This window comes from Pholcus phalangioides, unplaced genomic scaffold (assembly GCF_987345545.1).
Source record: "Pholcus phalangioides strain wild (caught in Gottingen) unplaced genomic scaffold, Ppha-v1.0 ptg000024l_1, whole genome shotgun sequence".
Taxonomy (NCBI): domain Eukaryota; kingdom Metazoa; phylum Arthropoda; class Arachnida; order Araneae; family Pholcidae; genus Pholcus; species Pholcus phalangioides.
The window spans coordinates 18,082,164-18,109,451 of record NW_028301616.1 but is presented as its reverse complement, the minus strand read 5'-3'; the positions used below and the strand labels follow the sequence as shown (position 1 = coordinate 18,109,451).

General features: G+C 37.5%; 1 protein-coding gene across 1 annotated transcript; it reads left to right on the top strand.

Annotated features, from left to right (window-relative positions):
• Window positions 1-649: 649 nt before the first annotated feature.
• Window positions 650-27,288, top strand: LOC149068886 (extracellular serine/threonine protein CG31145-like). The gene is made up of 10 exons (XM_089250814.1): window positions 650-1,073; window positions 9,055-9,452; window positions 13,894-14,109; window positions 16,197-16,321; window positions 18,761-18,839; window positions 19,013-19,105; window positions 21,265-21,377; window positions 23,270-23,560; window positions 26,541-26,622; window positions 26,743-27,288. The coding sequence occupies exons 2-10, from the start codon at window positions 9,121-9,123 to the stop codon at window positions 27,026-27,028; spliced, it is 1,617 nt and encodes a 538-aa protein (XP_089106940.1). The 5' UTR covers window positions 650-1,073; window positions 9,055-9,120; the 3' UTR covers window positions 27,029-27,288.

Sequence of the window (27,288 nt, the reverse complement as noted above, 5' to 3'; positions counted from 1 at the left end):
AATGAATCAATAAAATTTGAATAAATAAATCAAAATTTGAAATTGTAAAAAAAATTTTGAATGAATATATAAAATTTGAAATTATAAATAAAACTTCAAAATATAAATAAATCAAATTCAAAGATATGAATAAAATTTAAAGATATGAATAAAATTTAAAGATATGAATAAAATTTGAATAAAGAAATAAAATTTGGGGAAAAAATTCTAATGGATAAAAAAAAATTTATTAAAAAATAAAAGTACACAGTGTTGTTGAAAAATATCACAAATCAAACCAAAAAAAAATTATCAACCGAATTTTTTTATCAATAATGGCTAAAAATTTGCAAAAAAAAAAAATCTTTATATCAATCTTATCATTCACTGATAAGATATACATATAAATACACGTCAAATTTCCAGAAAGACTTTAGTATATTCACAAAACAACAAAAATAAGAAAAAATATATTCAAATACAACAAACAGCAATATATTTCTTAAAATTTTTTTCAACAGCCTAGAATTCTTCTATTTTTATATGTAAAAAAATCCCAGAGAAACTCAATTAACTACACCGTAATCTCACAAACATACAAGTGTTTACATAAGCTTTGAGATTTGATAACATATCGACATCTCTTCACACGAAAAAAAAATCGGACTTTGTTCTTAGTTCTTCCCTGGGTTTGGTTTTCCTTAGCTCTCAGAAAAGTTAGCGTCGGCGATGACGACGACTCCTCTATCATTCCACCAATCACTGCTTTTGACACGCACATACTTTACCGAAACAATTTATAACTGATAGTGATTTGTGACTTGGTCATTTCAAATCCCCATATTCCTCGTAAACAAAAAAAAAGAAAATAGATCCAACTCTCTCATACGCGCGCACTGATGTAAATCGTAAAAAAAAAAAGCATTCATTTCACATTTGCAAGTACCCAGCAGGTTCGAAAAGACGGTGGAAGATGGAAAAAGGAGGTACAGTAAAAGTAATAACTGTACCAGAGATGAGTTAATATGGACGGACAACGTGTACAGAAGAAGATAAGATCTAGATTTGACTCGTCTTTCGTTTACCCACCTTCGGTGAGTGTTTGTACATTAAATACATGTTTTTATTATATTATTATTAGTCGTGTCTATATTTTGCTTTGGGATTAACCATACGTGGTGAAAACGATGTTGAATAAATACTTTATGCGCATTTTTTTTTTTTTTTTTTTTAGTTTTGCCACATATTACTAAGACAATAAAATTTTTTAAATAAAATATTTTTATATATAAACCGCACAAAATTTTTATAAACCGTATGGAAAATTCAAATTCTAAATCCTAAAAAATCCTATACAAATCAAAACAATTTACATAATTACAGGCAATCAAAGATTCTATAAAAGCTGTACAGTATAACAAAGTTTCCACACTTTTTATAATCAAAATTTCTGTAATTTATATGTTAAAAAAATTATAATTTATATAATACAAAAAATATAATTTATATAATACAAAAATTATTATTTATATGATCAAAATTTCTATAAACTTTATAACCATGATTAATATTTATTTTACAATGAATTTTAAAATAAATATTTTAATAAACCTTTAAACTCTAAAAATTAAAGTAATTTCTGTAATCAAAATTCTTCAATACTTTCAGTTCAAATTCTACAATATCTATAATCTGCTATAATCTGAATTCTACAATATCTATAATCTGCTATAATCTGAATTCTACAATACCTATAATCTGAATTCTACAATATCTATAATCTGAATTCTACAATATCTATAATCTGAATTCTACAATATCTCTAATCTGAATTTTATAATATATATAATCTGAATTCTATAATATCTATAATCTGCTATAATATGAATTATACAATATCTATAATCTGAATTCTACAATATCTATAATCTGAATTCTACAATATCTCTAATCTGAATTCTACAATATCTATAATCTGAATTCTACAATATCTATAATTTGAATTCTACAATATCTCTAATCTGAATTTTATAATATATATAATCTGAATTCTATAATATCTATAATCTGCTATAATCTGAATTATACAATATCTATAATCTGAATTCTACAATATCTATAATCTGAATTCTACAATATCTCTAATCTGAATTCTACAATATCTCTAATCTGAATTCTACAATATCTCTAATCTGAATTCTATAATATCTATAATCTGCTATAATCTGAATTCTACAATATCTATAATCTGCTATAATCTGAATTCTACAATATCTATAATCTGAATTCTACAATATCTATAATCTGAATTCTACAATATCTATAATCTGAATTCTACAACTTCTATAATCTGAATTCTACAATATCTATAATCTGAATTCTACAATATCTATAATCTGAATTCTACAATATCTATAATCTGAATTCTACAATATCTATAATCTGAATTCTACAATATCTATAATCTGAATTCTACAATATCTATAATCAAAATTTCTATAATCAAAATATGGGTACTAGAGACAACGTGTACAGAAGATAAGATCTATATAAACTTTACTTGTCCTTTTTACATACCTTCGGTGTGTGTTTGTACATCAAATACATATTTTTATTCTATTATTATTATTCGTATAAATAATATTTTGCTTTAGGATTAACTGTACGTGGTAAAAATGTTGTTGAATAAATACTTTATACTCATTTTTTTAAGCTTTAGCTTTGCCTCACATTAATAGGACAAAAAAAAACTGATATGTTCTTTAAAATCTGTATTTTTGAATGAACTTTTTTAAAATAATTATTTTTATAAACCTTATAAGAAATTGAAGTTGTAAAACCTCAAAAAACTCTATAGAAATCAAAACAATTTATACCACTTATAATCAAAATTGTTCTATAAGCTATACAGTCTTCTTCAAAGTTTCTGTATAATTAACATAATAAAAATTCATTGAAACTGCGATAACTTTTATGATCATTATTTATCGCAGTTTCAATGAATTTTACAAAAATATTATTATAGACCTTTCTATATAGGAATTAAAATAATTTCTACAGTTTCTATAATCAAACTTCTACAATTTCTATAATCAAACTTCTACAATTTCTATAATCAAACTTCTACAATTTCTATAATCAAACTTCTACAATTTCTATAATCAAACTTCTACAATTTCTATAACCAAACTTCTACAATTTCTATAATCAAACTTCTACAATTTCTATAATCAAACTTCTACAATTTCTATAATCAAAATTTTAGTTTCTATAATCAAAATTTTAGTTTCTATAATCAAATTTCTGGTTTCTATAATCAAATTTCTGGTTTCTATAATCAAATTTCTACTTTCTATAATCTAAATTTCTACAATTTCTATAATGTAAATTTCTACAATTTCTATAATGTAAATTTCTACAATGTCTATAATCTAAATTTCTACAATTTTTATAATCTAAATTTCTACAATTTCTATAATTTAAATTTCTGCAATTTCTGTGATTAAAATTCTACAATTTCTATAAGTAAACTTACATAATTTCCTATAATATGAAATTCGACAATTTTTATAATTTTTATAAATGAAAATTTCTGCAATTTTTTTCTATAATCAAAATATGGACTGACAAAGTGTACAGAAGAATATAAGATCTAGACTTGTCTCTCTCGTTATCCACCTTCGGTAAATGTTTGTACATCAAATACATATTTTTATCATATTAATATTAGTCATGTCTTCTATTTTGCTTTGGGATTAACAATACGTGATGAAAATGTTGTTGAATAAATATTTCATAAGTATTTATTATTATTATTTTTTTTTTTTTTTTGTCTTTATAGAATAAAAATCATCAACATATTCCTCAAAATCTCTTATTTTTGAATTACTTTTGTTTTAAATAAAATATTTTTATAAATCGTACAGAAAGTTGTAAGTTTTAATAGGAAGTTGTAAAACCTCAAAGTTCTGCAGAAAACAAAATAATTTATAGAATATAATCACAATCGCTATAATTTATATAATCCAAGTTTCTATATATTTTGTAATCAAAGTTTCTATAAATTTTGTAATCAAAGTTTCTAACTTCAAAACAAATTTTTTAATTAAAGTTTCTATAAATTTTATAATTATAATTAAAATCCCTTTTAAATGAATTAAAAAAATACTTTTATAAACCTTCAAATTCTATAGAAATAGAAATAATTTCTACAATTTCTATAGAATTCTACAATAAAAATTCTACAATTTCTATAATCAAAATTCTACAATTTATACAATCAAGATTCTGCAATTTCTGCAACCAAAATTTCTTTTAGTTATAGAACAAAAATTTCTATAAATTTTATGATAATTAAGATCCCTATTTCAATGAATGAAAAATATATTTTTACAAAATTTAAAATTCTATAAAAATAGAAATAATTTCTACAATCAAAATTCTACAATCTCTATAGCAAAAATTCTAGAATTTTTATAATCAAAGTTCTACTATTTCTGTAATTTCAATTTCTAGAATTTTGTAATATAAATTTCTACAATTTCTATTATTTCTATAAAAAATTGCGATTATAGAAATTTTGAATAGAGAAATTTTACGGAATTTTTTTTTGAATAGAGAAATTACAGAATTTTTTTTTGAATAGAGAAATTACAGAATTTTTTTTTGAATAGAAAAATTACAGAATTTTTTTTTGAATAGAGATATAGAAATTATAGGAATTTTAATAATAGAAATTGTGGAAATTTTGATAATAGAAATTGTGGAAATTTTGATTATAGGAACTGAAAATTTGGATTACACTAGTTGTAGAAATTTCGGTGTTAGAAATTGTAGAAATTTTGGTTTTAGAAATTTGTATTGTAGAAATTATTTTAACTTGTATAGAATTTTGGAGCTGTTAAAATTTCAAAATTCTATAAGGTCTGTAAAATTATTTTATTTAAAAAAAAAACATGCAAACAGGGATTCCAATTCGATTGATTCAAATTATAAATATTTTGATTATATAAATTGTAGAAATTTTTATTTTTATTGTACAAATCCTCTTAATTTCTAAAGAAATTTTGAGATTTTACTATTTCAATAAATTACGAGATTCATTAAATAAAATTCATTCGAAAAAGAAATTTTATTCTGATTATAGAATTTACAGAAATTTTGTTGTATATGTTACAGATAAATTTTGTTGTATATGTTACAGATAAATTTTGTTGTATATGTTACAGATAAATTTTGTTGTATATGTTACAGATAAATTTTGTTGTATATGTTACAGATAAATTTTGTTGTACATACTACAGAAATTTTGTTGTATATACTACAGAAATTTTGATTGTATATATTACAGAAATTTTGATCGTATAAATTTCAGAAATTTTGATCGTATAAATTTCAGAAATTTTGTTCATAGAAATTATAGAAATTTTGTTCATAGAAGTTATAGAAATTTTGTTCATAGAAATTATAGAAATTTTGTTCATAGAAATTATAGAAATTTTGTTCATAGAAATTATAGAAATTTTGTTCATAGAAATTATAGAAATCATGAAAATTCTGTTTAGTAAAACTATTTCAATATCTATAGGATTTTTTTTTAATTTCAATTATACAAAATCTGTAAAAGTATAGGTCTATAAATAAAATTAAAAAAAATTCATTGGAAATTTGATGAGATTTTATTATAGAAATTTTTCATAGAAATTATAGAATCTTTGTTATGGAAATAACAAATCTTTATTACAGAAATTATCGAAATTCATATAGGAATTTTATGCTTTATCAGTGCCGTCTTAAGGCATGGGTCACCCGGGCACGGCCCAGGAGGCTTCAAGAGAAAAGGGGGGCCTCACAAAAATGGGATCTGGTTGAGATTTTCGAAAATTTGCCTGTTAGGGCCTCAGAAAAATCCTTTGGCCCGGGGGCCCATGATGCTCTTAAGACGGCCCTGTGCTTTATACAATTTTGGCTTTTATGCATAATGTGCATCTTAGATATGATGATTGGAAGTCGATCAATATTTGTGGATACATTATATCGATATGTATAAAATTTTAAGTAAAGCCTCGAAAAATGTATATATTCATATATTAAATAAATCTATGTAACTATGCATTATTTTTAATAAATCTATATATTCTTTTAAAGTAAGTAATTTTCACCAATCGAATCGCCTGAAAATTCTGATTTCTCCAATTTGCGCGAAGTCATAAAAGATAATAACGAAGAAATAATTCCACATTGAAAAATTTTGATTATCGATTATTTAAATTTAATTTTCATTTTCAGTTTATGTACAGGACGATTATAATTAAAGTTCCCGTATCCTGGGGTAGCCAAATTTTTAGGATATCTTAATGAGACCATGGGAGAGATAGATTTAAAAAAGTTCGATTTTCGACCACCAGGTGAAAAAAGGCTTTTTTTTTTATTGCTTATTACATTTTCCCATGGTCCACATAGCGTATATACCAATATAGCGTCAATGGAATACGCCCCCCCCCCCAGAACGGGCGCTACATTGGTCTGAGCAGTGTCAGTATACCGAAACTATATTTTAGCCGTAATTTCTGACTTCGTTCTTTTCTGAAACGTGTCTAGCCAGCACCTCCTAGAGATAGAAAGCCTCCGCAGTCTGCTTGTGACGTCAGTAAGTAGTCCATTTTCCCTCAGAATATTCAGGGGAAAAAATTTCCTGCTCGTGCAAGTATCATCGTTGTGCGGAAAAGAAATGATCATGCTCAAAACTGGCGATTTCTCTGCCCCACATCCAATCACTATGGGGTATTTGTGAGCCAATCAGGAAGATTCTACGCCAAAATAAGAAGAAGAAGCGAAATAGGATGCTGTGTTTCAAAATGTGTCAACCTTGCTAGGTAGTCTGAATGACGTTTATGGCAAACAGTGCAGAGAAAAAATCCTATCTCTAGGAGGTGCTGGTCTAGAGCACCCATTAGCTTGAAACCGCAGATTTCAAGGAAAAAACTCTTTTATTGCAAATTTTGAGGACTAATTTTTTGCAATATGCATAATTTTTCCTTCACTTTCATTTCCGAAAGTGGTCGTTATTTGGAAATCCTTGTTCGGTGGTTGATCTTAATATTAATTCAATGGGATGAGTGCGTTCTGTTCTAAGAAAACGTGGCCATTGTTCAGAGATTAGCATTGTTCGGAGGTGACCGTTTCTGGAGGTTCCCCTGTAGTTCGGTATCGGTTTTAAACTGTAGGTTCGGGGTACCCTAAGCGTTAAGCGTTTAACCTCGTTACAATCACGGGCATACTATTACGTCCAAACACCAGTGCAATAAATTCAAACACGTTCTTATGTGTTGTCTTTCCTCTCTCTTCAACATCGCGAAGCTTTATAGCAACCCTATCACCTACGGAAGATGCTTTTTCTTTCCCCCTCCTTTCTTTATAATGTATGTATCTTTTGACTACATACACGTAAGAGCGAAAGAGTACACATAGGGGGATAGTGAAAAGAGGATTCAAAAAAAAATCTCTCTTATCTAATATATTACCTATTATACATTTTCTTTTTATATATACATTCTTTCTTTCCCCCTTCTTCCTTTTTCTAACGTGTGATTAGGTTAAGACAAGGTTACCATATTTATCGCCGATCCATTAAATAAAGATTATCCTAACTTCTTGCCAAAACCTTTACGTCAAGTGGTTAAATTGCATTATTTTTTGTTTTTTTCGTTAACTATTCTGAAATCTTATACTTCTACGCCTCTCTCTTTCTATCCGCAAACCACATGCTGAACATTTTCTAAATATTTAATCAATGGTCTCGTTTGTGCTCACCTTGTCTTACCTTGGACTTGGTCTTATTTGTTTTGATATTTCCTTGCTCTGTGCTTGGCAGTAAGCCTTTCGGTAACTATCGAATGAAGTTGATCTGCATTTCCTATTGAAAACATTATCAATAGTTCCTCTTGTATCCCCTCCGGATTTTCTTTATCAGTGGTTATATCCATCTATTGAATCTTCAGAATCATCCTCGGTCACCAAACATCCAAACGAATCCAATTTGTTCTCCATGCCTTTGCTATTGTCCGTGTTCAGCAATCACAGATCGATACTGACAACATACTGTATAGCGTTCGAGCGATTTATCCGATTTTATTCCTTAGTGTAATACCAAGAACTTCAGCTCATACTTCCAGGGGGAAAAGGTTAATTGTTGCTCTTAAGGTATCTGAATACGTTAAAAACGTCATTTTGGAAGAAAGTATCGATTCCCCCCCCCCCCCATTTTTTTAATGAAAGCCTCATTTCTTGTCAGGGCCGTCTTAAGAGCATTATGATCTCCAGGGTTCTGAGGCCCTACAACACAAATTCTCGAAAACCTCAACCAGACCTCATTTTTATGAGCGCCCCTTTTCTCTTGAGGCTCCCGGGCCGTGCCCTGGTGGGCTCACGCCTTAAGACGGCACTGTTTCTTGTGATTGCAAAATAGGCCTTGTTTTGTATTACACTATAAAAGTTATTTTATAAAACTTGAAAATATCAACCTATTGGCCTTATTGGTTGCATTTGTTCGAATGCAACCGATACGCTTATTAGTTGAATTTTTCAAGTTTTATAAATGAAACTTTCTAAAACTTTTTTGTAGTTTAAAATACCGCTTTAATAAGCATTTTAGCGTAAACTGCACCTTGGCACAGTAGAAAAAAAATAGTTCAAATTTGTGTCGATAGAGGGTGCTGCACGAAAGCAAACTCACTGAAATATGCAAATCAGAGTCCAATAAAATGAAGATGTGCAATTTATTTCTGAATTTTCTTGTTACTGGCGCTTACATAAGGTTGTAATGCTGACATTGGTACATAAAGCACTATTGGTGAAGTTGTTTTACCTCATCCACGAATCGCCTGCTGAAGCTTTAAGAACGTTTCGGACACAGAAGAGATTAACGATTAAAAAAAAAAGCTTCAGGTCTAACGTTTTCGCACACACCATTCAAATATACCGATTTCTTCAACTTTTATTAATTTTTGAACTATTTACGAATTTGTGGGGCACCCTGTACACGACTATAATACGTTTGGACTTTTCATATTTCAGTTCTGTGCCTCGGAATCTCCTCTACAATAATCTGAAAAATATACAAAAATAAGGCCTGCCTGAACCATGAAGTTGAAGCTGAGAGTGGTCATCTCCCTGTTCATAACGTGTTCTGCACTAGGACTCCTGTCCTTGTTGTACTACGTGTCACTGGACGTCACCGAAGACGGTGACGAAGAAACGGGCGCACGATTCATTTTCCGACGCCGGGTGCCGGCGCCCACTCTCCACCACGTGCCGAAAGTCGAGAGGTTGCTGGCCGAAAACCATTCGGCGCTCTATCAGTTGGCAATGCAACAACACAATAGCACCCGGCCATTGGCTGACAGCAACGGGGCCCACGAAGTTTCCGTCGTATCCGACGAGAGCTTGCTGCTGTACAACTTGGGCCGAGACAGGTAACGTTACAAATTAACTCCCGTCCCCGATGGTGCTTGATTTAGAAAAATATGTTTTGTAAGGCCGGGATTACACTATGAAAGTTTTAGAAAAGTTATTTTATAAAACTTGAAAAATGCGACCAATAACATCAACAGTTGCATTTGCTCGAATGTAACCAATGTGCTTATTGGCTGAACTTTTCAGGTTTTATAAAAGAGCTTTTGTCGCGGGGCCGTCATTTCAACTTTTTCCAGAAAGGGGGGCAAACTTTCTCCGGGGGGGGGGCAAAGAACATATACTAAAGGTACGCATATATATGTATTTGTATGTATATATATATACCATTTGTAGTGCATTTTCAAACGCCAGGTGTGGTCAACGGGCCCCCCCTGCCCCCCCCCTAAATGACGGGCCTGGCTTTTGTAAAACTTTTATAGTGTAATCCCGTCCTAAGATCCAATAAAGCTATTAGATGGCAGCACAATATACAGGGTGTCCTGTAAGCGCTAGCACGGCCTTTATCTCATCAACCGTCCGTCATACAGTTGTGATTCCAGTTTAAAATATGCTCAAAAGGCGTTCAGAAATTACCCTGTACCAATTTTGCCAGTGGAAATGCAGTGTGTGTGTGACAAAATAAAAAAATTTAAATTTTTATACAGTCCTCCTGTACTCGAAAACCGAATTAGAAAGTTGTTGCCCTGTCTCTCCTGATACCAAAAAAAAAAAAATTCCGTATTGCTAAGTGCAATATTCACAGAGATATTCGAATTCGAAAAACGGAGGAAAAAACAGCGTTAAATGCGGGTGAAACGGTTTTTCCGCATTTAACGGTGTTCTTTCCCAAATTTCTTCCGTTTTGAGAATTCGAATATCTCTTTGCGAATATTGCACACTTAGCAATATGGGAATTTTTTTTTTTTTTTTTGATGGCATCAGGAGAGACAGGGCAACAACTTTCTAATTGGAAGTTACATCACAAGGGGGACCGTATAAAAATTTATATTTTTTATTTTGTTACACACACTGCATTTTCACTCTCAAAACTGGCACAAGGTAATTTTTGAACGCTTTTTGAGCACATTTTAAACTGGAATCACAACTGTATGACGGACGGTTGATGAGATAAAGTCCGTGCTAGCACTTACAGGACACCCTGTATATGTGGGTATATACGCAGATATTCTTCACGCTTGAGTGAGCTGCGCTTTGTGCTGGTGTTTATTAAAAGATGTAGACTCTGGATGATCCGGCGGTTTTTCAGGCCGGTTTTCTTCGAGCATAGGGGGTCATTCAAGTATTACGTCAGCATCGGGAGGAGGGGTTTCCGATTTGCTGACTTTTGATCACAACGGGGATTTGGATGATGCTTACATCATCAACCACCCTTTATGAAGATATGAAATGTTCTTAATGGCATCATTCGGTGCTCCAAAAACGGGAAAAAAACCTCTCGATAGTTATTGGGCACCTGAACTAACATTCTTCCTATTGATAAGTCCCCTACAGAGCTAGCTACTTTAGTGATCTCTAAATGTTTCACGGATCCTTCAAGTGCTCTGGAAAAGTTTCCGGGCCGCTTAAGTGCTATGGAACTGTGCCATGCATCACTCAAGTGATCCGTAATTATGCCACGGATCACTTAAGTAAGTTGGGAATGTTCCGCGAGTAACTTGAGTGATGTAGAACCGCACTGGGGGGCTGCTTAAGTGCTCTAAAACCACATGTCACTCGAGGGATCTCTAAATGTGCCACGGATCGTTCAACAGAACACCCTGTATATGTTTATATATATATATGTGTGTGTGTATGTAATAAGAAAAACAATCCCAGAATTGATGAAAATTCAGAATTCGTGAGAGAAATAGTTCCAGAATTGATTGAAATTTAGAATGTGTGACAGAATGATTTGCAGACCGGCAAGAAATAAACATATATAAATAGGAGAGAAATACTTTATATCAGGCCCGTAGCCAGAAATTTCGTTCGGGGGGGGGGACCAAAGTGATAGTAGATTTGGCCATCTTTTTCCCGTTGTTTCGTTCATTGTCTTACATTTCGGGAGGGAACAGACCCCCAAGAGTTCCCACCCTCGTTACGGCCTTGCTTTACTTAATGAAAATTTTTAACCTGCAAATATGAAATTTGGGAGTTACCCTCTTCGATGCAACTTGGATTTATGAGCAATCGCGTGTGGTTCTCCCACTATGAGCCCCACATGATTTTTCCGGGACATACTGTATTGATATCTTAATTTTAATGAGAAAAGGCTACTCAAAAAATAAAATATTCCACCGAAAATATTCCTCTGCGCATTCATAGCGAAACGTACGAGTATAAAGAAAAGTCTGAATGAGCGACTGATGAACGAAGTCGTCTACCGTCGCTAATAATAAAAAAAAAAAAATCAATGGAAGCTCCCTTCTTAATAAAAATCAGTGTTGTTACAGAGACGGGAAAAGTTCTCTTAGCTCCTCCCATTTCTCTGGTGTTTGCTGAGTATGCAGGTGGAGAAGTGTCCGACAGCCAAACACAGGTGCATCTGAGCACGACAAATCAACACCCATCACGAGGAGCAATTACCCACATATTATGTAATAATGTATCAGGGATGAGAGAGAGGTTTGATCCGACTTTCGGAATCAGAAGTGCTCGGTCTTCATTGAAGAGCGCGGGGGGGGGGGGGACACAAATTCGGTTTTAAAACGTGTGCCACTTGAGCGGTTAGTCGTGGGCCACATTGCAGTAAAGATGTTAGAAATTTTGGGTTTGGTGATGATTTGAAATTTTACGTTGGGCTTGGATTTTCGACTGCATCTCATCCATCTACATTGGGCTGAAGCCATGGCCACACTCGTGTCCTGGCTGGCCCAACAGTCTTTCGCGAATATTTGTTTCCTATATATTCCTTCCTTCCCTGAAGCAGCAGTGACGTAGGCTGGCCCAAAGTGCTTGAAGGTCTCAAGCGAAAAACGAGGTTTTTCAAGCGCCTATTTCTATCATTTACCAAGAACAACGGAAACGGTTTTTCCAGAACACTCTTCGTGTTGTGACTGTTGGCCTTCTTCGACCAATGTGTGGCCAGACGGATTGGAAGATCGGCAAAGAAGGCGAACCGTTGATTTTTGGGTTAGAAGCTAGAAAGGGTACTCGACCAGCCTTCCCGTACCTTCCAACTCGTTAACGGCAGTAAATGGCAATGCAGCGGTATGGCCGGGTTTGGTGAGGTAACCTCCAATATTTGACGATCATTGCCAATGGCGGAGCGGCCACACTACTTGCTGATGAAACGTATTGGGCCAGCCTTGACACGAGTGTGGCTATAACTTAACCACTGTGATCAAAAGACGTAATATTGCATCCAAACGCCAGCGGAGTGAATTCGCGCAAGTTTACTCTGTTTTCTTTCCTCTCTTCTGATCATCTCGAAGTTTTTTGTTGAAACCTTACAATTTTTTCCCCTTTGGTTTTTTCTATACCCTGATAGTTATTTTTTCCCTCACATATGATGTAACTTTCTTATAAGAGTGAAAGAGAAGAGGTAGGGTGAGGGTGAAAAGAAATCTAACTTTGTACCTACATTCTTATCACCTTATATATACTGTCTTACTCTTATATTTGGTTTTTTTTTCTTCCTTTTTCTAATGTGCAGTTAGGTTAGGACAAGGTTACTATATTTACTGCCGATTCGTCAAATAGAGAGCATCCGAATTTCTTGCCAATTCACTTGCAAGCGAAGGGTATAATGAGACACACCCAGAGATACGAACTCAGAGATGGCGTTCGCGTTGGGTATTAGTAAAATACAGTGTAACTATATGAATGAATAAGGATAAATAATTAAAATTAATACTTACCATCACAACCCATTTCGTCTCCTACTTTTTTGACCGCAGTTTTCGCCGCGTTTCCCGACGATGATACCGCTTATCTTTCATGTCCTACGAAGGGGTTTTCTGATGAACGTCAATTATTAAATTTTCGGTTCCATTCGACACGGGAAAATATTCTGACGAAAGGAGAGAAAAAAAAACCGACACGCGAGAGTGGCATGAAAAAAAAATAAAAGTAAACAACCACACTTTTCCCCTGCGGAGAAGGGACAAGAAGCGCAAAATCCCATTTCGGTGCGATCGGTCGCTCGTCTGCTGTTGCACCGGAAGTCACTCGCTCAAGATCGTTTGTAGTGTGTGGGCGACGTTTTCTCTTACTTTCTGTGCAGTGGGATCAGTGTTGAGGATACAAATGACTGCGCGTGACTTGTTTATCGCTTCCAGTGGTTGACCAGCCTAAGAGACTGTTTCGTGTATTCATATTTTGACCAACAAATTAAATTAAGTTCCATATCGTGGCAACCTAAAATGACTCATGGATTGAGCTCGTGTTTGTTGTACATTTTCACGGGGACTGTTTAACACTACGTAATTTTTTTTTCCCCCTCGATATTACGCATGGCAGGAGCAAGAGTCTGGTCGCTGCTCCGTCCAGAACCAACGACGACTGCGACGAAACGCTCTTCAAGAAGAGAGACCAGCAACAAGACCATTCCAAAGGCGACTATGCCGATCTCTTGAGGCTACTCGACATGTTGCCAGCCGTCGACGATGACGGCAACGGAAGATCAAGGGAATCCGCCGTTGTGACTATCCAAGAAATTCTAGGCATAACACCCCAGTAAGTGTCATTTCTATTTGTTCCTACTTTCAGGCAGGAGTAAGATTTTTTTTTTGAGATTATTCTATTTCCAAAATGCATTTAATAATCTCCAAAAATGTGTCTTAATATGCAACAGGTTTCCTCCTTACTTCCTCCTCACACCAATAACTATAACTGTTCACTTTGAATATTAGCGCCACACTTAGGACTAGCACATGGTATGTACTTGCACCACTTCTGCATCTATTTTATATATTTTTATATTGACTGCAACTTTTCTATTTTCTTCAACTTTTGTTTGTTTTTTCAAAAACATTTGTTTTGCTTTTTATTTTGATTCTTAAATTCAATGGTACTACAGCAGAACGTCGGGGGATCGAGCCTCTATTTAGGCTATGGAGGCCAAGAAATGCTCTCAGAAACGTTCTGTGTTAAGCCAATGTCAGAGTGTTTCCCCCCGACGAGAGCATGGCCCCCTGATGCGCGGCCCCTAGGATGGGACCTTTGGCGGGCCCCCAGACTAGACTTTTCACGGGCCCCTTTATAGTGAATTTATGGCGTGAAAACACTAAAAATGATGCGAAAATCGTCCCGGGTCCCAGGGCTGGAGCCCTGTCAGTCTCCCCCTTGTGGGGGCCATGGATGAGGGCCATAGACATTGGTTACGACTTTTTCCAGTTTTGAATTCTTTGATTTTTTTTGTTCTAAAGTTTTGAAATTTTCAATTTCCAATTAACATAATTAATTTGTTTTCCTTTTTGCAATGGGTTTTTTTTTTTCACTACACTGCATATTACAGCTGCGTATGGCGCTGGTATTGGTGAGTTTCGACAAAAATCAATTTTTCATAATGTACACACATTTTTCTATATAAGTATATACACTGAAGAACCAAAAAAACTGGTACACCTGCCTCATATCGTGTAGGGCCCCCGCAGAAGTGCCGCAACACGACGTGGCATGGACTCGACTAATGTCTGAAGTAGTGCTGGAGGTAATTGACACCATCAATCCTGCAGGGCTGTCCATAAATCCGTAGGAGTAAGAGGGGGTGGAGATCCCTTCTCAACAGCACGTTGCAAGGCATCCCAGATATGTTCAATAATGTTCATGTCTGGGGATTTTGGTGGCCAGCGGAAGTGTCTAAAGTCAGAAGAGTGTTCCTGGAGCCACTTTGTAGCAATTCTGGACGTGTGGGGTGTCGCATTGTCCTGCTGAAATTGTCCAAGTCCGTCGGAATGCACAATGGACATGAATGAGTGCAGGTGATCAGACAGGATACTTACGTACCTGTCAGAGTCGTATCTAGACGTATCTGGGGTACCATATCACGCCAACTGCACACGCCCCATACCATCACAGAACCTCCACCAGCTTGAACAGCCCCCTGTTGACATGTAGGGTCCATGGATTCATGAGGTTGTCTCCATACCCGACACGTCCATCAGCTCGAAGCAATTGGAACCGAGACTCGTCAGACCAGGCAACGTGTTTCCAGTCCTCAACAGTCCAATGTCTGTGTTGTCAGACCCGGGCGAGGCGTAAAGCTTTGTGTCGTGCAGTCATCGAGGGTACTCGAGTGAGCCTTCGGCTCCGAAAGCCCATATGGATGATGTTTCGTTGAATGGTTCGCACGCTGACACTTGTTGATGGCCCAGCATTGAAATCTGCAGAAATTTGCGGAAGGGTTGCACGTCTGTCACGTTTAATGATTCTCGTCAGTCGTCGTTGGTCCCGTTCTTGCATGATCTTTTTCCGGCCGCAGCGATGTCGTAGATTTAATTTTTTACCGGATTCTCGATATCCACGGTACAATCGTGAAATGGTCGTACGTGAAAATCCAAATTTCATCGCTACCTCGGAGATGCTATGTCCCATCTCTCGTGCGCCGACTATAACACCACGTTCAAACTCACTTAAATCTCGACAACCTGCCACTGTAGCAGCAGTAACCGATCTAACAACTACGCCAGACACTTGTTGTGTTATATAGGCCTTGCCGACCGCAGCGCCGTACTCTGATTGATTCCATATCTCTTTATTTGCATACGCATGCCTGTACCAGTTTTTTTTTGGCTCTTCAGTTTATATATATATTTTTGTAGTGAAAATCTGACAGATATGGAGAGTTTTTACCTAAAGATCAGCTCTAAGGAGATGTATAGAGAAGATGAACCTCTCGTGAAGCGTGTGCTTTCGGATATGGCGACACTTCCCATCGTTAACGTGGGTGAGCTAAATTCCTTCTCTATTCGTACGTTAATACGCATAAAAAAAAAAAAAATTGCATCCCGTTGCCAACTTAACCGTCGACAAACAAGGAAGGAACATCGACAAACGTAATGATTATCATTTTTGGCAAAATATTGCCAAGATACTATGAAATGAAGCGACAAATGGATTGAAACATAATTCATGAGCAAAAAAAAACACATAACAAGTACGTGAGGTGAATATTTATATATTTCCTGTAATAATTATCATGATATAATTATGAGTTTAGAAAAATAATTTAATCCTTGATTTCAGCGATTGAAAATCTACGTAAGCTTCGTTCAATTTTAGGGGGGGATAATGGGCATTTCTATTCAAAAAGAAAGGGTTGGGATGGCCAAAATAACGGGAATGGGGCCATTCAAATATTACGTCAGCATCGATGGGGGTGGGAGATGGGTTCCGTATGTGCTGACTTTTGATGACGGGGTTTGAATGATGCTTATGTCATCAACCATTCTTTATGAAGATATGAAATATTCTTAATGGCATCTTACTAGGTGTGCCAAAAACGAGAAAAACCTTTCGCTAGTTTGTGGGCACCTGAACTAACATTTTCCATATTGATAAGTCCCCTACAAAGCCACTTTAGTGATCTCTAAATACAGGTTGGGCAAAAAGTCCGTAGAAACTTTAAAAATGAATAAAAAACGGAAAAATCACCGAAATATAAAAAACGATTTGCAAGGGTAGCATAATGGGAGGGTTAGGTCTCGAGAATTTTTTTAATACAGGAAAAAAAAAACCTCAAAAACCACCGATAGGTGGCGTTGACGTACACAAGTCAAAGAAAAGATACGCAAATAACGAACAGAATGCCTCGAAATCGTTTATTACAGCAGTATATGTTCGTGTTCCACATGACCACCACCACAGGGCATGTATGACACGAATGTGTGACAGGCGAATCACAAATCCAGCAACCGGCAGAGTGCAGCAGGTCCACATACACGGTTTACAACGGTGACCTGGTGAATTAGGAGCACAAGTTCTTGTAACCGTTTCATTTAAATATTTCCACCGAAGTCGCTCGTGCTAGCGCCACCTATCGGCTGTTTTTCGAGTTTTTGCTTTCCCAGTTAAAAGAATTCCCGTGCCCTAGCGATGCTAACCCTGCAAACCGTTTTTCATTTCGGTTATTTTTCCGGTTTTTATGAAATTTTAAAGTTTCTACGGACTTTTTGCACACCCTGTATTTCGTGGATCCAAATGATCTAGAAATGTGTCGGGGCCGCTTAAGCGCTCTGGAACTGTGCCACGCATCACTCAAGTGATCCGTAATTATGCCGCGGATCACTTAAGTAATCTGGGAATGTGCCAGAGTGATGTGGAACCGTGATATAGGGGCCATTTAGATGCTCTGGAATTGTGCCACGAGTCACTTAAGCGATCTGTAAATGTGCCACGGAACGCTCAAATGTTCTGGAACTGTGTCACGGATCACTTAAGTGATCTGTGAATGTACCACGGGTCCACTTGAATGATCTGAAAATGTATCACGGGCCACTGAAAAGCTCTTGAATTGTGATCATTTTCACTTACATGATCTCTAAATGTGCCGTTTAGTTCATTTTTACAAAATTAGGTTTGTGGCGGCGGGCCATATCCGATAACCCCGAGGGTCACATTTGGCCCGCTGGCCATGGGTTTAGTATATATGGCTTAGAGGGTGGGTCGCAATGAATTTCTTCAAAGAGAAATTTTGAGCTGTTAGCCTCCAAATAGCATTGAAATTAACAGGAATTGATTATAATAACATATAAGGGGCCGTTCAAGTATTACGTCATCATCGATGGAGGGGGGGGGGGTTCCGATTTGCTAACTTTTGATGACAAGGGGGGAGGGAGGGGTTTGGATAATGCTTACGTCATCAACCACCCTTTTATGAAAATATGAGTTAGGATTCAGAGGGGCAGAGCTGATGACGAAATTTTGCTGACAAGGGGGGGGGGGTCAAAAATGGCTAAAAATTTGCTTACGTAATACTTGAACGCCCCCTAAAGGTATTTTCTTTCGAAATTTTAATTCTTTTTAAAATATTTTTTGCACAAAAAAATTTTTTGATCCTCACAGTCAATTTTTTTCACAACATTTTTTTCAATCGCCCCTCCCTCCCAGCTTGTCAGATCAACTGTCAGTGGACGGAGTCGGCTATTGTTCAAAGTTTGATAACGAAAGGAGAGAGAGACGGACCCCCCCCCCTGTCATCAAAAGTCAGCAAATCCGAAATCCCTTCCCCCCTTGATGCTGACGTAATACTTGAATGACCCCTTACATGTTTCGGCACGGATAGATGAAGGTTGGCAACGAACCTCTTACTCAACAACAAGATGCATTTTTGTGTTATAACAATGACAGTCATTTATTTAATTGCATTGTGTCGTTGTTAATATAGATGAGAAAGAAGGTGGAACGCAACTCAAACTGATCCTCACCTTCGAAGACGGCAGCCAAGCTTTGTTCAAGCCGATGAGGTATGTGCAACGTCGCTGAATCGAATGTTTCAAATATAATGTTAATTCTCAAAAGGTTCTCCTGTGCTGGATTCGTATCCCGGGGACTTTTTGAGCTTATGGTTTGCGCCATTTCCAACCTTTATGATTTCGACTTCTATTTATGATATCGTGTTTGTTTCACCGTCAGGCAGATTCGGCAGGAAGAAAGAGACGGCACCGAATCACTTCTACTTCGTCGACTTCGAGAGACACGTCAGTGAAATCGCGGCTTTTCATCTAGACAGGTGAGATTTCAATAAATATAAGGCCGGGCACAAGTGGAGTAGTATAATTCGTTTATCAGGCATAGACAGATACTTGGGGCATTGGCGAACGGCAGGAAAGGAGGAGCCAAAATTATAGTGTAATTTTATAGGAGGGGGGTAAAAACATGAAACCCTCTGAGACGGGGTTCTTAACCTTTTTCCTTCAGCCGCAACCCAATATCAACAACCAGATGGGACTGCTTGTTTTCCGAAATTAGTGAAACCAATGATAAAGCAAGTGCATTTATAACAGGACTGTTCAAAAATTCTTGCCTGTTAGGGGGTTTGAATGTTGGTCGACCTTTCTCGGAAGCCCTGTGAATAAAGTTTGTGTCGTGACCTGTTAGTGGATATGAACGACCATTCTCAGAAGCCCCTTTGAATCGATATGAACGACCATTCTCAGAAGCCCCTTTGAATCACGTTTGGGTCACTCAAGAATCCCTGGCTGTAAGTAGATCTGAACGATCTTTCTCGGAAACCTCCTGCGAATCAGGAAAATCCGCGACTGTAAGTGGATTTGGACGACCTTTCTCGAAAGCCTCTGTGAATCAAGAAAATCCATGGCTACAAGTAGATTTGTACGACCCATCTCTGAAGCCCCTGCAAAGCAAGTTTGGGTCGCGTTACCCATAGCTCATAAATGATTAAATACCCATATATAATAATATATACCCGTACATAATAACCCATAAAAAAGATTATATGGTTGTTTCATCTAAGTATGAACCAGCTTCCACTAGTTATCCCACAAGGTTTAACTCGTCGTACTTTTTAAATGTGTCAATTGTGACGACTCGATAGAGGTAAGCTATTCGTTGTAGTTCTGTTGTGGTAGGAGCTACGAGTATCTTTTTTTTTTTTCTATCATAAACCTCTTGCTGATAAGTTCTGTCATCAGGGTCGAAACCAGGTACTTTGTCACCTGGAGGAAGCACGCATGCATTTTGCCACCCCAGTATAATCTACGAGGAGCAGTAAAAGAGTGAATACGGAGGGCCCCTTCGTAAAGTGCCCGGGGCACTAGACCCATCTGCTTCCTCCCTAGTTGCGGTCCTATCTGTCATTCATGGAAGATCACTTTACTATACAAAGCTATAATCCTCACTGTTTGGGAGGCGGCAGTGCCGTCTTAACACGTGGGCACATCCCGGAGGCCCCAAGAGAAGAGGAGAATGAGGTCTGATTGAAATTTTCGAACGTAAGCGTGTAAATTTGTTGGCAAGAATCTTTAGCAAGGTAGGGCCTCAGAAAATTAGCACGGCCCGGGGGGGGGGGCATGATGATCTTAAGACGCCCCTGGAGGGGACAGTCAATATAGGATGATGATGATTACAAAGGCAAAAGTGGCAATAAGTGGGTCCTAAAAAATAATCTTGTGATTTTTTATCACGTCTTTTCGGTTTTTTATGATTGTATATTTAATTAGGGGTTGTTGTATTTTTTAGAAATATGTAGCATCCATATTTATTATGTGCATCTTTTTCTCGGCCTCGTTAGGCATTTTGCCTGTTGTAGCCTTGTATTTGTATAAAAATATTTTACAAGTTCTCATTACTGAGATGGCAGGGTTTTAGAGGGGAATTTTTTTTTTCTGACTCTTATAAGAGCGGAAATCTGATTCTTATAAACGATGGTTTTCCTACGGTAAAATAATGTTTGATTTTCGTTTAGCCGATGTGATTTTTATAAGCGGTGGCTACTGTACTTAGATGCACAAGCGTATTTGCAGGATGGGGGGGGGGGCAAGTGGGTTATAGCCGTGAATTCAAGAGATATGTGGTTAAGAAAATTAGACTGGGAGGTGGGCAGCAAAAGTCGTGTATCCCCACAGGTGGCAAAACCGCCAAATCCGTCTCTTGTTAGCAGTCCCGTGTTCGCCCCTGTCGGTCATTTTCCCACTGTTTTCAATACACACACACACAAATTGGGTGCTTTTTATTCTTTCTTTTTTCCAAACCGAGCACAAATCTGGTCTAGCGCCATGGGCAATTTACTACCGAATGAGTTGCGCCAGTTTGAACTCGCTGGTTACTATCCAGAGGAGATCGGAATAGATGTGCTTTGGTCAGAATCTCCACCCTGTACATTGATATTCATATTTAACAGATGCCATGTCTTTTCACGATGTATTTTAGGATCCTAGGATTCAGAAGGACGCCACCTGTCGTCGGTAGGCTGCTGAATATCACTTCGGAAATTTATGCTTTCGCTGATGATAGGCTATTGAAAACTTTCTTCATATCCCCAGGTATATAATAATTATTCTACTTTGTTCTATTTGTATATTTATTAGTTCTGTTCAAAAAAAAAGTGAGTGGAGAGAGAATCTTGCGGTGGTGGAGCTTGACGCGGCCACCGATAGATGACACCTTCATTTCAAATCCAACTCGTTAATGGCAGTAAATTGCAATATAGGAGTTGGTGTTTGGTATTTAGTAGTAGTATTACTTCTGTGCTGATTTTATATGAGGACCCGTCTCTCGTCTCTATTGATCGTTGATATTCTAATGCGGGCGCCTTCGGCCTATTGCTCGTGGAGGTGTTGATCGGAGCCCCAAATTAACGATCCCACTTTCGAGAATCTGAATGTTGAGTGAATCTGAATCGAGAAATTATGTTGATCTTGGTATGAGTTGCCACATAGGTGCTCTCCTTCTTATGCTTGGCGTAAACGGTGCTCGTGATATGGAAAATGTTGCACACTTGCAGAAGTACGCATGACTTCTATGCGTTTCTTGGATTAAGCAAGGCTTCCTATGCATTGATGACCTAATGCACGCTTTTTAGGCGTTTCGAGAGGATGGACAAGCCTTGTACGCATTTCTAGGTGTGATAACTTTTTTGGGGTATGCACGCTTCCTACGCACGCGTTTGAAGGCGTATGTATTTCTCCTGTACATTTGTTGGAGTAAGCAAGCCTATACTTGCAGGGTAACGCGTGCCTTCAAATATTTTTTAGGTGGGTACGCATATCTATATAGGGGTGAGCGAGCTTCCTACGCATTTTTTGAAGCGAGCAGACCTCATACCCTTATCTTGAGATGAGCATAAGTCTTCCATTCATTTCTTGAGATACGGATTTCTGGGGGGAGGGGGCGGTAAAAAGCACCTACTCATTTATTGGAATAAACAGGCCTCCTACGCATTTCTTGGGGTGAGCAGGCCTCCTACGGATTTCTTCGGGTGAGCAGGTCTCCTACGCATTTCTTGGGGTGAGCAGGCCTCCTACGGATTTCTTCGGGTAAGCAAGTTTCCTCTTCGTTTCTAGAGATACATATTTCTTGCGACGAGCAGGCATCCTGCGCATTTCTTAGGGTGGATGAGCAAATTTCCTATTAATTTCTAGAGATACGCATGTCTTGGGATGAACCAGTTTCTTATTAATTTCTAGAGATTCACATTTCTTGGGATTGAGCAAACTCCTTACGCATTTCTTGGGGTGAGCAGACCCCCTACGGGTAAGCACGTTTCCTCTAAATGTCTAGAGATACGCATTGCATGGAAGTGAGCAAGACCTTTACGCATTTCTTGCGACGAGCAGGCATCCTGCGCATTTCTTGGGGTGTGAGAAAGTTTCCTACTAATTTCCAAAGATATACATTTCTCCTACTCATTTGTTGGGGAGGGGATGAGTATATTTCTAGAGATAAAAATTTCTTGGAGCGAGCAAGCCTCCTATTCATTTTAAAACATATGCATTTCGTGGGCATACGCGTGCCTTTTGCACATTTCTAGGAGGATATGCACACCTCCAAAGGGTAGCAGGGGGCAGCCTACTTCAACTATGAAAGATTGAGAACCACTGCTTCACCAAACAACAACTCTGGCCATATTGCTATATTACAATTTACTGCCATTAATGAGATGTGTTGGAAACGAAGGTGCTGTGTTCTATCGGTGGTCGCCTCAAGCTCGTTAGGGAAAATATCTTATCTATCCTCCCTCGGGTTTGAACCTGATACTGTGACAGTAACCTTCACTGTGGTAGGTGAGCATCTTACCACCACGTCACTCGGGCGCAAAAGCGACTACGCCCAACGTAGGGCACGAACCCATTTAGAACCACTGAATTAGACGATATAGATCTCTCTGCTGCTTCAAGTAGACAATAATTTTTTTATTTTCCTCTTCCATCCACAGCGAACAATATATGCTTTCACGGGAGCTGCAGCTACTATTGCGACACTGGCCACGCGATATGTGGTCGTCCGGACATGCTGGAAGGTAGCCTCGCCATGTTCCTCCCTCCAGACAGCTTGAGCAGGCGTAAGGCCTGGAGGAATCCGTGGAGAAGATCCTACCACAAGCGTCGAAAGGCCGAATGGGAAGTAAACGAGAACTACTGCGAGGGCGTACGAGCCGTGCCGCCCTACAAACGTCCGGAACGCTTGGCTGGCGTCATCGACATGGCTATACTGGACTTCTTGATGGGTAAGTAATTGCGAGGTTGAGAATCCGTACTCAACCGGCAAAAGATACTGTACCGTGACACACATTTGATAAAGACGGACATCGTTTAGTAAACAAATACAGTATTAACATAAGAATTAAACAAACATTCACAAGGTAAACACAAAAGACAAACACCACGCGCGTGCGCACGACACACACCGGCCTGATCAACCACGCGACAATTTTTTTCTTTCCTCATTTTCGAACGATACTTGTCCTTCGCACCAGTGGCGCCATCTCCTACTGTTAAAACGTTGCAATACATATCGACTTCTGAATACTGAGCAATCTCTTCTTCCTTCGCGAAAATCCAGTCCTTATAAGCAGGGCCGTCTTAAGAGCATCATGGGCCCCCGGGCCAAGTGATTTTTCTGAGGCCGTATCGGACAAATTCTTGAAAATTTCAACCAGATCTCATTTTTGTGAGGCCCCTTTTCTCTTGAGGCCCCCCGGACCGTGCTGGGCCCATGCCTTAAGACGGCACTGCTTATAAGCCCCTTGGATAAGAACTTCGAGGCGCGAATGCGAGCCGATTTCCCCGTTAAAAAGTCTCGGCACAGAGAGGAACAGGCCTACCCCACGGTACAAATATTCAATCATTACATTTCATTCATAGGTCGAAAAATAGATGGCAACACTATACAAACAAGTATTACACAGAAAAAACTTCACGTAAGGTTAACAATACGAATATACGCATATTCCAACGTGTACCAATTCATCAGAAGTTCCATAGGGGAATATGGACGACGTTCATATGTGGTTTAGTAGTCCTTATAAGCCGTTTTTAGGCAATCGAACTTAGACGCGCGAAATACGATACTGACATTTGGCAACATAAATACGTAGGGCCATCTATACACTCAGAACCACACATTCTGGCACGTACCGATTCGTTAAAAATTCCACAGAGGAATGTGTACGAGGTGCACACGTACGTTTAAGAAATAGTGGTCTTTAAAAAAGGATGGGAAAAAAGAACTTTCATTGCCTTACGGATATTATGGTTCCAGCTTCAAACCAAGTGCTCTCTTTGAATGAGGCACATACAGGTAATTGCAGTGGCAAATTTAGAAGCGGGCTGTAGCCCCGCCCGGAAAGTTCAGAGGGGGGTGGCAGATTTGAGGAATGAGTTTCCAAGAAAATTAATAGAATGGGAGAAGGGCAGCAGAATTTGTATAACCCTCGATAAATCCACCTCTGCCCAGACAGCGGGAAACTAGGTCAGTGAATGTGACCAAAAGAGTGACCTAGAGAATGGGATAAGACCTAGAGCGTTTGCAAGCACGTGTGAGTTTAGAGATTGCGTGTGCATGGGAGTGACCAAAAGAGTGATTTAGAGACACTGGTGTACTTGTGGGGTGGGGGGGGGGTGCGAAGCGGGCTATAGCACAGGGTGGCGAATTTGAGAAAATATTAGTCAAGGAAATTAGACTAGAATGGGAGAAGAGCAAAATTCGTGTAGCCGGCAGGCAGCAAAACAATAAATGCGTCTTCTGGGGCTGTACAAATTGCAGCTGTAATTTGTACAGCCCTAGTTTAGCAATAGTTAGGATCCTGTCGTGATTGATTGTGCCTTTCTTTAACAAAAAAGTATGTAGATATAACCCGAGTTAATAGATTTCCCGTTATAAATTATGTGAATTATGCTCCAACCTTGCAAAAAGTTTTCGTCCAGTGGAAACCGAAACTTTAACGTGTGTGTTCTGATCTATCTAAAGGTAACTATTAACCTGGAAATTAAAGAACGCTTAAATGAATTAATAGAGAAAATTTTCTAAATTTCTTCCAAAAATAACTTCTGCAACTATTTCCGGGTGGAATCACCCTGTTCGTAAAAGCGTTTCACCCGCAACGTGCGAGTATAGAAATGGTTCTAATATTTGAAATGTTTAGATAACTTTCAATGAAATTCGACCAGTGTTTGCACTGGTTTGCGAAAAATTAACGCGCTCACAACAATTTGCATATAGAAAACATCCTGTATATTAAAAATGTCTGGATTGATTTTTTTTTTTCCGCTCCCAATTAGTTTTTCCTATCACTTCATCATAGGGTGACCATACGTCCCGTATTTCCCGGGACAGTCCCAGTAATTTCTGTATTTTTGGTCGTTCCGACTTTTTCGCAAAAGTGTCCCGGTTTTTCCCGTATTTTACACGATGCTTACTTGAATTTTTATTCTTTATTGAAGTCAAAGATTGAAATTATTTTTCAACTGATAAACTATATTATGATAATTACAACTATAAATGAGAATATTTATCTCCCACATTTGTCTTGGTGAACGTTTTTTTCGTGAAATTCATTTTAATCCACTGCAATTTGCAGTAACGTTTCATTTCCCGCCATTGTGATTTTACCGTAATTTTAACAATATTTGGGAACTTTGCTCGGTTTTGGCGTCATTTTTGGTGATAATTGGCGATGTCCCGTATTTTCCCGTATTTGGAATCTCAATGTCCCGTATTTCTCTCAAGGAAATATGGTCAGCCTACTTCATCATAAAATGAGAGACCACCTAAATTTTCATAGATTTCGAATGGGTAGTTGAAGCTGTAGACAGCTCAAAATACGATGACTTTATTATAAACAAACCTGCACAGCAGAGCCTAAATGTTTTTTCTCAAACACGATTACAGATTTTTTCACCAGTTTCATGTTTGTAAACAGCGTCTACGTCATATTCGTTCGGGGTATTCTAAAACACGAGAATCGAAATGGTTCTGCTAAAATTGTGAGCGTACGGTGAGAAATTTGACTGGACTGTAAATTTTCTGTTCAATAAACTGAAAGTGTGAAGCTTTAACTTATGTGAGAACAAAACAAATTTGTGCTTCTCTCTCTCTCTCTCTCTCTGACAAAGAAGCAGTTCTCTGACCACATGCGCAGTCAAAGGGCTAAATGTAAACCATGTAGAAAAAAAATCATTTGTACTCATGATTTTTTTTGTTTGCAGGGAATATGGACAGACACCATTACGAGACGTTCAAGGTATTCGGAAACAAGAGCTTCATCATCCATTTAGATCACGGACGAGGGTGGGTATTTACATCGCTCAAGGCGCCGGTGCCAAACACATAGCTAATTGTCATATCGATATAAGGACTATGTTATAGTGAAAATTCGATTCATTTTTTTAACCTTCATCTTTTTCATAGATTCGGACGCTCCAATCACGACGAGATATCCATCCTGGCACCACTGTACCAGTGCTGCTTCCTGAGGTTCGCGACGTTCCGCCGACTGATGGAGCTCTACACCGGACCGAGAGACCTATCCGACTTGATGAGGTGTTCCCTTCACGATGATCCCCTGGACCCGATACTTATCGAGAGACACCTGAAGGCTTTGGACAGACGCCTCGTCATCATACTAGACGTGATCAGAGACTGCCTTACTAGATTCAGCGCGGCTGAACTGCTATTCAGACCAAAAGAAGAATGATGGGGGGGAAAGAATATTATACACGTGTGATCACGACCTTTATCCAATGTAACTCCCGGTCCTTTTGAATTCTTGCACCACGCGTAGTTTTTTCTAAAAAAAAGAAAAATCTCGACGTATATTTGGATTTATTACCTTCCAGGTTTTTTGCGTTGAATGTACAGTATGACATTGTGACCAATGTGTAATAACGTTCAAGTTTCGAGATGAGAGTGAAATTATTTGTGTTTTTATTGAATCAACAAGTTTTTTTTTTTCTT

Bases quoted from the DNA above. Each gene is read 5' to 3' on its own strand.
- LOC149068886 (XM_089250814.1), top strand. From the start codon at position 9,121: ATGAAGTTGAAGCTGAGAGTGGTCATCTCCCTGTTCATAACGTGTTCT. The intron at 9,453-13,893 runs GTAACGTTACAA...TACGCATGGCAG, and splicing joins TACAACTTGGGCCGAGACAG to GAGCAAGAGTCTGGTCGCTG. The intron at 23,561-26,540 runs GTAAGTAATTGC...TTTTGTTTGCAG, and splicing joins TATACTGGACTTCTTGATGG to GGAATATGGACAGACACCAT.